Source organism: Rhinolophus hipposideros, assembly GCF_964194185.1.
Source record: "Rhinolophus hipposideros genome assembly, chromosome: 4".
Classification (NCBI taxonomy): Eukaryota; Metazoa; Chordata; class Mammalia; order Chiroptera; family Rhinolophidae; genus Rhinolophus; species Rhinolophus hipposideros.
In genome coordinates this window covers 2,019,386-2,031,709 of record NC_138050.1, presented here as the reverse complement: position 1 = coordinate 2,031,709, position 12,324 = coordinate 2,019,386, and the positions used below count along the sequence as shown (strand labels likewise).

At 45.1% G+C, this 12,324-nt stretch overlaps 1 protein-coding gene across 13 annotated transcripts in view; it reads left to right on the top strand.

Moving 5' to 3' along the window:
* Positions 1-12,324, top strand: part of IFT88 (intraflagellar transport 88) — a 95,340-nt gene that overhangs the window by 71,411 nt on the left and 11,605 nt on the right. For 10 of the 13 annotated variants that reach the window (XR_013993257.1, XR_013993259.1, XM_081047075.1 and 7 more), the window contains one exon: positions 6,635-6,701. The exons of 2 other annotated variants lie outside the window; for them this stretch is intronic. Coding sequence is in view for 9 of the 11 variants with exons in the window: in XM_081047075.1 (XP_080903201.1) it covers positions 6,635-6,701 (67 nt within the window). In the remaining 2 variants the exon portion in view is untranslated. Of the gene's footprint in view, positions 1-3,109; positions 3,163-6,634; positions 6,702-12,324 lie in introns of those variants that run through there. One more of the 13 variants, XM_081047070.1, reaches the window with a different exon arrangement.

The window sequence follows — 12,324 nt, the reverse complement described above, 5'->3', positions numbered from 1 at the left end:
GCTTCCCAGGAGATCCTTGCCACAGCTCCTGTAGCTGTCGATTCACAAGGTCCATTGTGCTGAATTCACTGCCTTTCAGAGGCAAACAGTGTTCATGGGACGACGATGGAAAACCACATTCTCTTCCCACAGGAGAGGGTGAGGGACAAGGACACCAGTGTGGGGAGCGCCCCGCTGGGAGAGGAGATGCAGGGAGCTCCTGGAGTGAGGCCCCAGCATACCTGCGTGGGGACAGGCAGGCATCTGATTAAGTCGGGTGCTTGAAGTGAGGCTGGCTCGCATGGGGCCGGGGCTAGGTGACCCTGAGCCAGCTGCGGGCAGCAGCTGGGAGGTGACACCATCACATGCTGACGTGACTTGTCCCCAGGAGGGCACAGCCGCCTGGGTGAGCAAGAGGGAGAAGGGAAGTCATTGAATCAACCAGGCTTTAGGTTTCTCTTGGCGAGTGCAGCAGAAAGACAGGAAGCCAAACCAGGGCCTTGGGGGTTCTGATGTGGGTGTACTCAGAGTGGGAGGGTGGTTCCAGGCTGGAAGAATTAAGGACTCAGAAGGATTGATGGGGGAGATGGATGAGACCCAAGATGTTGGAACGTTCTGGATGAGGGCAAGGAACAGATGGGCCAGGTCAAGAGTGCAGTGGTCACAAACGTTCGCCTTCCGACATTGCTTTATCCTAACTGGTTCCTTGAGCAGTGTGTGCTCACATTGGGTCAGAAAAATGTCCACCTGTAAGGGCACTCGTGTTTAAAAGCGTCAGTATTTTGGCACTTTTTTCAATATGCTGGTGATGATTAATCTGGACAGGTAGAAACCAGGTTTTGGAATAAAATGATTATAGATGTTTAAGTTTTTGTTTTGTTCTTAATTTTTAGATTTTCTTCATTTATGAAGACAAAGGGAGAGATGGGTTTTCAAGGGAGGTTTCTTTTTCTTTTTAACAGAAAAAACTTGAGCATGTTTACCTATATTTGAAAGTCCTATGTTTTAGTAGAGTTTCATTTTATAGAAACGAGCCTTGAATTATTGAAGAGAAATTTTTCTTCTTTCTTTTTTATTTTTTTTTTATTAAATTTATTGGGGTGACAATTGTTAGTGAATTTACATAGATTTCAGGTGTACAATTCTGTATTACATCGTCTATAAATCCCATTGTGTGTTCACCACCCAGAGTCAGTTCTCCTTCCATCACCATATATTTGACCCCTTTACCCTCATCACCCACCCCCCACCCCCTTACCCTCTGGTAACCACTAAATTATTGTCTGTGTCTATGAGTTTTTGTTTCTCATTTGTTTGTCTTGTTCTTTTTGGTTTATATACCACATATCAGTGAAATTATAGGGTTCTCTGCTTTTTCTGTCTGACTTATTTCACTTAGCATTATACTCTCAAGATCCATCCATCTTGTCACAAATGCTCCTATATCATCTTTCCTTAACGCCGAATAGTATTCCATTGTGTATATGTACCACAACTTCTTTATCCATTCATCTATCGAAGGACATTTTGGTTGTTTCCATGTCTTGGCCACCGTAAACAAAGCTGCAATGAACATTGGCGTACACGTGTCTCTATAGAGAAATACTTTTATATTTTTGGGGTAGATACCCAGGAGAGCGATTGCTGGGTCATATGGTAATTCTATTTGTAATTTCTTGAGGAACCTCCACACTGCCTTCCATAGCGGCTGCACCAGTCTGCATTCCCACCAACAGTGTATGAGGGTTCCTTTTTCTCCACAGCCTCTCCAACACTTGTTGCTATTTGTCTTCTTGATGATAGCCATTCTGACTAGGGTGAGGTGATATCTCATTGTGGTTTTCATTTGCATTTCTCTGATGATTAGCGATGTTGAGCATTTTTTCATATGTCTATTTGCCATTTGTATATCCTCTTTGGAGAAATGTCTCTTCAGGTCCTCTGTCCATTTTTCAATTGGGTTGTTTGTTTTTTTGTTGTTGAGTTTCATGAGTTCCTTGTATATTTTGGATATTAGCCCCTTATCAGAGGAACTGTTTGCGAAAATCTTCTCCCATTCAGTTGGTTGCCTCATTATTTTGTCAATAGTTTCTTTTGCTGTGCAGAAGCTTTTCAGTTTCATATAATCCCATTTGTTTATTTTAGTTTTTACTTCCATTGCCTTTGGAGTCAAATTCATAAAATGCTCTTTGAACCCAAGGTCCATAAGTTTAGTACCTATGTTTTCTTCAATGCAGTTTATTGTGTCAGGTCTTATGCTTAAGTCTTTGATCCATTTTGAATTAATTTTGGTACATGGTGACAGATAGCAGTCCAGTTTCATTCTTTTGCACGTAGCTATCCAATTCTGCCAGCACCATTTATTGAAGAGGCTGTCTTTCCTCCATTGTATGTTTTTAGCTTCTTTGTCAAAAATTATCTGTCCATATTTATGTGGTTTTATTTCTGGGTTCTCAATTCTATTCCATTGGTCTATGTGTCTGTTTTTCCGCCAATACCAAGCTGTTTTGATTATTGTAGCCCTGTAGTACAAGGAAAAATCAGGGAGTGTGATACCTCCAGTATTGTTCTTTTTTTTTTAATATTGCTTTGGCTATTCGGGGTCTTTTGTGGTTCCAAACAAATCTGATGATTTTTTGTTCTATTTCTTTAAAAAATGCCATTGGGATTTTAATGGGGATTGCATTAAATCTGTATATGGCTTTGGGTAATATGGCCATTTTAACTATGTTGATTCTTCCAATCCATGAGCACGGAATGTCTTTCCATTTCTTTGTGTCTTCTTCAGTTTCTTTCAAAAATGTCTTATAGTTTTCAGCATATAAATCCTTCACATCCTTGGTTAAGTTTATTCCTAGGTATTTTATTCTTTTTGCTGCAATTGCAAAAGGAATTGTTTTTTCTATCTCTTTTTCTGAGATTTCATTGTTGGTATATAGGAAAGCAGTGGACTTTTGTACGTTGATTTTGTAGCCAGCAGCTTTACTGTATTCATTGATTGTTTCTAATAGCTTTTTGGTGGAGTCTTTAGGGTTTTCTATATATAGCATCATGTCATCTGCAAAGAGTGACAATTTAACTTCTTCATTCCCAATTTGGATGCCTTTTATTTCTTTCTCTTGCCTGATAGCTCTGGCGAGGACTTCCAACACTATTTTGAAAAGCAGAGGTGATAGCGGACAGCCCTGTCGTGTTCCTGAACGAAGAAAAAAGGGCTTCAATTTTTCACCATTAATTATGAGATTACCTGAGGGCTCGTCATATATGGCCTTTATTAAGTTAAGGTATTTTCCTTCTATACCTATTTTATTAAGTGTTTTAATCACAAATGGATGTTGTCCATCTTTGTCTCTTGTTATCTTTTTCAACCTAAAGTCTGTTTCATCTGATATCATTATGGCTACACCTGATTTTCTCTGGGTACCATTTGCTTGGAGTGTCAATTTCCACCCTTTCACTTTGAGTCTATGCTTGTCCTTGTAGCTGAGATGTGTCTCTTGTAGGCAGCATATGGTTGGGTTTAGTTTTTTGATCCAATCTGCTACTCTGTGTCTCTTTATTGGTGAGTTCAGTCCATTTACATTTAGGGTGATTATTGATATGTGAGGATTTCCTGTCATTCTGTCTTTAGTTTTCTGGTAAGGCTGTGTCTCCATTGTTTCTTTGCCTTTTTGTTGTTGTCTGTTATTTCTGTGTGGTGGTATTCTATGATGTTTCCCTCTGTTTCTTCTTTTATTACAGTACATATTTCAGATTTGGATGTTTTTTGAGTGGTTACCCTTGAGTTTATGTAAAAGAAAGTTTGATATTTAGAGTATTCCAGTTTCTTCAGTACGCTTACTTTCTCTATTCCCATATTCCATGTTCAGGCCTTTATGCTACCCCTTTTTATGTTTCGGTTGCCACAAGTTGTCCCTGTTGATGGTGGTCTGATAGCCTCCTTTAGTATTTCTTGTAGTGCAGGTCATTATTAGAAAATTCCCTCAGCTTCTGGATGTCTGGAAAGGTCTTTATTCCTCCTTCATATCTAAAGGAGATCTTTGCTGGATATATTATTCTTGGCTCATGATTTCTCTCTTTCAATAGTTTGAATATTTGGTTCCATTCCTTCCTAGCTTGTAGAGTTTCTGCTGAAAAATCTGATGATAATCTAATGGGCTTTTTTTTGTAAGTTACCGTCTTCTTTTCCCTGGCTGCCTTGAGGATTCTTTCTTTGTCATTGATTTTAGACATCTTCAATACAATGTGCCTTGGTGAAGGCCTGTTGGGATTGAGGTAATTAGGTGTTCTATTTGCTTCTTGGATTCGAGGATCCAGTTCTTTCCACAAGTTTGGGAAGTTCTCATCGACGATTTGTTTGAATATATTCTCTGTTCTCTTCCCTCTTTCTTCTCCTTCTGGTATGCCCATTATTCTTATATTCCTCTTTCTGATGGAGTCAGAAAGTTCTTATAGAGTTCTTTCATTTCTTTTAAGTCTCAAGTCTCTTTCTTCTTCCATCTGTGTAAATTCCAGGTTCCTATCTTCGATGTCACTGATTCTTTCCTCCATCTGGTCAACTCTACTACCTAAGCTGGATATTTTATTGTTAATTTCTTCTATTGAGTTCTTAATCTCCAGAAATTCCATTTGGTTCTTTTTCAAGATTTCAATATCTTTTGTAAAATGCTCATGGTGTTCTTTGATTGTGTTTCTGAGTTCATTAAACTGCCTTTCTGTGTTTTCTTGCATCTCGTTCAGTTTTTTCAGAATTGCAATCTTGAATTCTCTGTCATTTAAATCACAAAGGTCCATATCTCTAAGTTCCTTTTCTGGAGACTTTTCACTTTCTTTCTGAGCTATCTTGTTGCCTTGGTTATTCATGGCAATCACTGATTTACTATTTCTCTTCCTAGACATCTACAGGAGTAGCTTCTGCAACAGGTTGATAGGTATGCGAAGAGGTTTTGGAGTTCCAAGGCTCTTTCTGCACCAGATTCAGAGCCGGTATGTTTCAGCAGTTCTGTTTACTCCCGCAGGGATCCGCCCAGATAGGTGAGGCCAGGGGCGGGGTCAGTTGTGAGAGGTGGCCCAGAGCAATGGCGGCGACCACCACCACAGCCAGTCCTGCTTCCACAGCTCCCTCCCCTTTGCCAGAACTAGTTGAGCTGCGAATCTGTGTCTGCAGTCCACAGTTCTCAGAGCAGCAAATATTCTGTCCTTTGATCCGACACTGCTACTTTATCGCTTCTAGTACCGGGCAGGTGGGGGCGGGGCGAGCTCTGGAGGGTAGGGAGTCTCTGTGCCTAAGGCTTCCGTTCTCCGCTCGGCAGTGAGGGCTTAAACCACCGATTTCAGCCTTCTTCCCTCAGTCTTTGCTGCCGTGAGCGTTGGGTTCAGCCGTGCTATATGCTGCCCCCTCAGCCCTGTGGGCCGTAAGCGGAGCCCTAGCAGTCCGAGTCTTTCCCTCTCCCGCAGCTGCGGAAGATCCGGGAGCAGCGGGCTCCGAGCACTGAACTAGGTCTGTGTCCTGCGCCCACGCGGCTCCGTCTCCGCACTTCTCCTCTCCCTCCTCCCCCGCTCACGCGATTCACCCACCTGGAGGTGAATTCAGTAGTCGGCCTCTTCGTCTTGCCTGTCTGCTGTGCAGGGAGTCCTTTGTGGAGTTATTGTTGTTCGATTCGTTGTAAATTCCAGGGGAGCGCTACAGAGGCTCACCTCACACCGCCATTTTTTTTCCAACTCTTTTCTTCTTTCTATCAGACCACAATGTCAATAACCTCATCCGGGTTATTAATTTATAAATATTTGGGGAGTTGTCAAGGTGATTTACAAATATTTGGGGAGTTGTCAAGGTTGAGAGAGTAAATAATTTGTCTTTTGAATTAACTGAAATTATGTTTATATTATGGAAGATCTAAATAAGATATCAACTTATGTTGAGAAGTTTCAATTCATTTGTACAGTAAATATTTATCAAAAGCAGTCTGTATCTCTTCACTAACTACATTTTATCACTCACTACCATTTACGTATGAGAATGCATGATCGGAGGCAGTTTCAGTGTTTATACAAAAATTCTAACACTTAGGCAAAACACAAAAAAACAACAAAATGGAAAAGGAAATCTACTAATGTCACAGTTTGGAGATACTTCTTGTGTTTTAAGGGTGAGTTTGTATTGAAGAAAGTACGCTTTGAACAGACTGGGCACTTTGTGAAATTTTTTATATTGCCTTGATTGGAGAAGTTGAATCAAAAGCCAGTTGCGTTACCCCCCCCCCCCGAAACAGTTTGGGTCCAGCCATCACAGAGTAGGACAGCCCTTTGTACACTCCCTGCTTCTCCTTAAACCGCTGTGTTGAAGGCCTGAGCTTCACATCTGCTTTGTTGCAGGCCTGAAAAGGTATTTGATTTTTAGGATGGCCATACGCAGAGGTCGCACTGCACTGTGCATTGTGAGTGCAGCTGCAGTGAGGTGCACTGGCCTTGAGCCCCAGCTTTGAACTAACAGCTCAGTCTTCCTTCCTGTAGAACCAACTCTAACCCAGTGTGTCGGAAAGTAGGGGCAGTAAGTTCTCAGCATCACACAGTAATGTTCACTTAAAAATCAAGTTATATTCAACTTTAAAGGAATAGCAAGCATTCTTTTAAATTCCTCTTCTTCTTGTTCCAGCGCATAAAGTCTAGCAGAGATGGCAGTGGGGGTTCCCGCAGCAAGAGAGAGGGGAGCGCTGGCCATGGTGAGTGTTTCCTGTCACCTCAGGATTCTGGGTTAGTACATGGGCTTCTGGAAACAGTTTGAAACAGCCCAGACACATCCTCGATCTGTTTGTTTGTTTTATACACAGTAAAACGTCACTCATTTTAATTAATTTTGTAGAGGTCAGTCTGACATGTAATTGAGTGTTTGTAATGTTGGCGGATTTTAGTTCTTCAATGATGTTGGCGGATTTTAGTTATTCAATAACCATACTCTTTTCTGTTAATTGATTTACAAACAAGTTCAAGTTGGATAAGTTATCATAGATGCCCATACTAATGAGGTTTTACGGTATTATACTGTAACATTCACAATTTCAGGAAGTACCATGAGAAGTAAGATGGTCTTACAGCATGTGGCAGTTCCAACCTTTAGTTTCACATTAGTATAGAAGCAGCACCAGTCTGGGAACAGGAGGTGGGGGCACAGTTCCCATCCCAGTCTTGATCACGACAGCCATGTCTTTGGAGCAACCAGGTAAATGCTGTAGGATCTAGGTGGTTTCTGAAGTTCTCTGCACCTTTAAATTCCTTGGCTCTGTGACTGCTTGTGACATCATTACTTAATTAGGTCCGTTAAGCCTTCCTTCCCTTTTCCTCCATCAACAAAATCTACCTTCTCCCTCTGACTTGGGGGACAGTAGAAGTTAAACTTAGTAGAAATGTGGTGGTTGTAAAGAAATTAATTGGAAAAATAAATGCCGAGTGGGGACCTATAAACATAGCTCCATGCTCCCCCATCTATACTGAGCACTGTGTCGCACATGTGATGTGGTCCATGTCACCCCGGCTGCGTTCCGTCATGTCTGTGTTCAGGAGTCTGGACCAAGGAAGACATGGCCTTTAGCCTAGGCCGGCCTTTCTCTCATCCATTCTCTACCGTTCATTGGATGCATACTGGGTGTCAGACACGTGCTAAGTGCTCAGGACGTCGGAACGAGTATGACGTGCACCCTGTGCCACGTCGGGAAAGGAGAGTCTAACTGGAAAGGCTGAATCAGGCAGCTAGAAACTGCAGCTGGGACAAGGGCTCTTCCAGATGACAGAGCTCTGCCTTGCCAACATGTGATGCAGTGACAGTCACCTGTGCTTCTAGTTCTGGTGACACAGCCTGAGCCCGATTCTCCAAGGACAGGTCCAGCTCCTCCCACTGAACCTCACAGCCCTGACCCGTGGACCCTCTGGTGAGGGAGGCATTGCCCAGAGCCTGACAGATTCGTAGGAGCAGCACTGAGCCTGCATCCCTGGAGTGCCAAAGGTGGGTTTCCACCTCAAGGAGCAGCGTCTCCTGTCTCATCAGCCTCCTGGTCACGATGGACACTGATGTCTCAGTGCCAGCCCTTGGATGGCCCTCACTTCTGCCACCCCTGCCCCAGCTGCTGTTCTAATGCATTGGCTGACTGCCCGGAGTTGGCTGGAGCTGCGTCCTGGGTCTGGGTTGGAGACGTGAGCCGGGCCCACAGCCCCTATCAAAGCCTCTGGGGCCAAGTGTGCTGTAGAAGTCAGCATTTTCTGGAGGTTAGAGAAAGTAATACGGTGCATGAGCCACATGGCATGTAATCCCCATGGGGAGCACCTCTTCATGGAATGAAGTATTAATTCCATGAAACATGAATAGTCACACTCCAGATAAATAACGACTAACAACAGCTTCGTGGCAAGTCAGGTTTTAAGCCCAAGAAGTTTACATACTGCCGCCTGAACACTTGGCTTTCAGACATCTTTGGGGTTTGGAACGGTAAGGGAGGGGTCGTGGGCCTGCGTGGACCGGAAACATCCTTACGGCCAAGGAGTCAGATGACAAGGCGCCCGCCAGGGCGAGACAAACTGCAGGTCGGCAGGCTGGCAGCCGGGGGCTCCGGGTACAAGCCTGTGTAAACTGCGTCCCATCCAGGGGTGACTGTCGTGTGCAGCCCCTAGGGAATTACCGATCACTGACTACAGCTCCACACCAGACTCACCGCCTCCAGGGATCCCACACGTCCTCTAAGCACCGTAAGTTGCGCTCGCAAAACAACCGCAGCCACCTTCCAGGAATTGCTGACAGCCTGTAACACGTCCCACTGTTAACCCCTGAGCCTCAGCCTGAGCGACCCGGATAGCTTCACTGGAAATTGGCTTCAGAAACACCAGGCCCCCTAGATACTCAGGCAGGCCCCAGGACTGGGCCCAGGCCCCAGGTTAGCTCTCCACGGGAACCCCAGGAGGACTCCACCTCCAGGGTGGGTCAAGGTGTGCCTCAGGCCACCAGCTACCAGGTGCTCTGACGCAAAGAACTGCTCAGCCTCCCTAGGTGACCTTCCCCAGTCCTGGAACCGCGCCCAGAACAGCACGGCTGGGCCTCCTGCCTCAGGTGAGGTCACTGATGGACCTGGGCCTGTGCAAGGACAACACTTTTCTGTAAGACTTCCGCCTCCCGCCCCCGCCTTCCCGGCTACTGCTTTTTCTTTTCTTTAATATGTTTCTCTGATCCAGTCAGTCCATCTCAGTCCAGCACAAATAGTTCTAGTGGATAAATGTGCTTTCTTCTCACACGACGGCATTTGAGAGTGGAAACGGGGTTACTGAGGCGTTTTCACAAGCCGGGCTCATGTTCCTGCTTCTTGTGGCGTAAAGCACTCAACAGCTCCTCCCAGGGACTTGCCAGCTTTCCCTGCCTTTTGCTTTTTTGTCCCTTGTTTCGTCACTTCATCCTGCAGCCCTAGTTGAAGTGTCCCTTTGGGTGGCGGGGCTGTGTTTGCTGCCTCCTATCTCTACTTCTTGGCCCAGGCCACAGGGCACGGCTGTCCCTGGCTTTGAAGTCTGCATAAGCCATGCTGTGGACCCCTCTCTCTCTGCCTCTATCCTTTTGCCTTGTGGGGACCCCCAGAGCACCCTGGGCACACTGGGTGCACCCCCATTCTTCACCTGCACTGGTCACCCTTCATGGCAGTCACCTGCCCAGCCGCCCACCCACCCGTTGGGCAATGCCCAGTACGAGCCCTATGTAAAAGTCGCTCCGAGCACCCCACCCCCCTCTGTCCCATAAAGCCTGCTCATGCACGTTTGTGCTCTAGCGTGGAAATACTCGGCCCTTGTGTCTGGATTAGATCCGCGGTTCAGCTAGAAGGGACACTTCTTTACATGAATCTAAATGAGGCCAGCTTTCAGCTGGTCTGAGTGCTGTGCCCACACACTGGTTTGGAGGGCTTGCCTAGGAGCCAGCACCAGGGGAGTCCCAGATCATTAGTTTACATAAATGCTATTTCTGACCAGCTCAAGGCTTCTGAAAATTGTTCTTTTTTTATGGGCCCGACTAGTCTCACGCAGCCTTATTTTTGCTGTTAATTTTTCATGAACCTCAGCTCCCTCCCTTGTCAGCAGTTCTCAGGTGTTACCAGAATCACCTGGAAGGCCTGTGACACACCGCCGAGGTACCCTGAGCCAGTCTGTTGTGACAGCGGGGCATGCACCTTTCTGTCAAGGTCCCAGCAGATGGAGCTCGTCCTGGGGCCACACTTGGAGAACTGCTGTATCTCGAATGAGAGAATACAGGATTAAATGTGACAGGGTGTGTAGGAAGGTCACTGCTACCATTGCCACCAACTTCAAATCCACAATATGTGTTATGTGTTGTCACCCGCCCTGGCTGTCATACACAGGCGATGTGAGTGTCATGCGCACAGCCTCCAGGAGGGCCACCTGGGTGCTGAGGGCCTGGTGGCTGTTACTCTCATTACTTGATATGAATTACATTGGAAAGCAGTTGTGCTTGCTGGGGAATTTCCAATATCCATGCCCAGCTTTTCCGTACCTTTATTTGCTTATACAGAATTAACTTAAAATGAAATGAATTTGTTTTAACTACTCCATGTAAAAATGCCTTTCTCTTTTAAATGCAAAATTTGGTGTTAAGGTTTTAGCAGCTCAGTGCCAAAACATCTGTCAGCTCAAAAGAAAAATCAAGTCCCTCACAGGACAGTATAGCTGCATCATGGGAGTTCAGGTCCTGGTGGTCAGCGTTTGTGTAGCCCATGTGGATAAAGTAGAAGTGACCACAGGCTGCATTTAAAAGGCCAGGAGACGAAGAATACCACTGCTTGTCACGTGCATGCGTCCTACGTGGCATGTTCCCTTTAGAATGATGGTGGCACTCGTGCCTTATTTGGAGTAGGTGTTGTTTGAGTACTGGTTCCATTTTAAGATTATGTTTTGTTTATGTGATATTTAGTGGCTTCCTGCATTTTTTTAGTATACTTTTTATGTCTTGGTGTGAATTTTTCCTACAAAAACGTATCTCTTAATTTTGCACTGAAAATTTTATTATGAAAATCGGGGGGTAACATGACTGACTCAGTGAACAGAAATTCGCTTTAAGGTCCACTTTCTGAGGAACATGTCTTTTATAAAGTACATTGTAACCATGTGTTCTTTTAATTTTAAGAATTTAAAGGTTTATTTTAAGATTATAGAAATAAGAAAAAAATTAAATGAAGCTACAATCCTGAAATATGAACTTTAAAAATGATTTACCAACTAAGTTTGAAATAAAATAATGGAGTAATTCAAACTGAAAAAAAAAAAAAAAAAAAGGATTATAGTCCCAGGGTAAGCAAGTTCCTTGACTAGAATACCTCTGCACAGCTCCATGGGGCCCCAGTGGTGTCACAGAAAAGAGGGGAGAGCTCATACTTAGTGCCCACCACATATTCAGAAACAAAACATCACCGTCCAAGGAGGGGAGATAGAAATCTATGTGGATACGGCCAAATTCAAAGAACCAAATCAGCAGAAGATTGCTGATCTCCTGGGAGAAGGAGAGTGAGTCTGTGCGGCTGGAAAAAGCCTTCAGAAGCCGACAGGGCTGAGGCGGCTCAGTTCTGGGTGTCGTGCAGTTCGCTCCAGCTCCAGGACCATCCCCACCCCCCAGACACCTAAAGAGGAGCTGCTGGACACGAGTCTGTGCTCTGTGAGGCCAGGAGGCCCACAGCTGGGGCTTTATTAGTGACAAACGTTAGAAGACGGCAGCATCTGTGCTGCATGTGCGTCCTGAAGAAATGTGTCGCGTCAGGCCGCCCTGCTAGTCTAATCCACAGCCTGTCACCTGTGCCCTGGCACAGTCACTAGCCGGGTGTTGATGCCTTTTTCCATGCAAGCCCAGACAGTGGATGGTGTAGGCTTGAGGCCTCTGCAAGGACAGTGTGCATGTGGCACTGCATCTGGGGACCCTGAAGTTCAAACGTTCTATAACTTCATGGGTCGCAAAATTATTCTTTTGCTTTCCCCAGCCATTTAAACATGTCTGAGCCATTCTTAACTCAGTCACTGCACAAAAACAGGGAGGGCCCACCCTTTGCCAGAGTCTCCATGAATGGTCTTGGTTATGACGGGGTCCTGGGAATGTCCTTTTGGTCAGAGCACTGGTTACAGCTTCCTAGCCCAGGGGACTCTGTCACTGAGCTTTGCCTCTTAAGACAGTCTCAGCCTTTTAGCTCAGCCACCCCAAGTCCGTCCGTCAGAGTGATGAGACTTTGTGTCTACAGAACGAGCTCCTTTCCTCTGGCTCTTACAAATGCCTTTGAGGTCTCTGTCATCAGTTCCTTGGTCCCGGTGTTCATTCAGCAT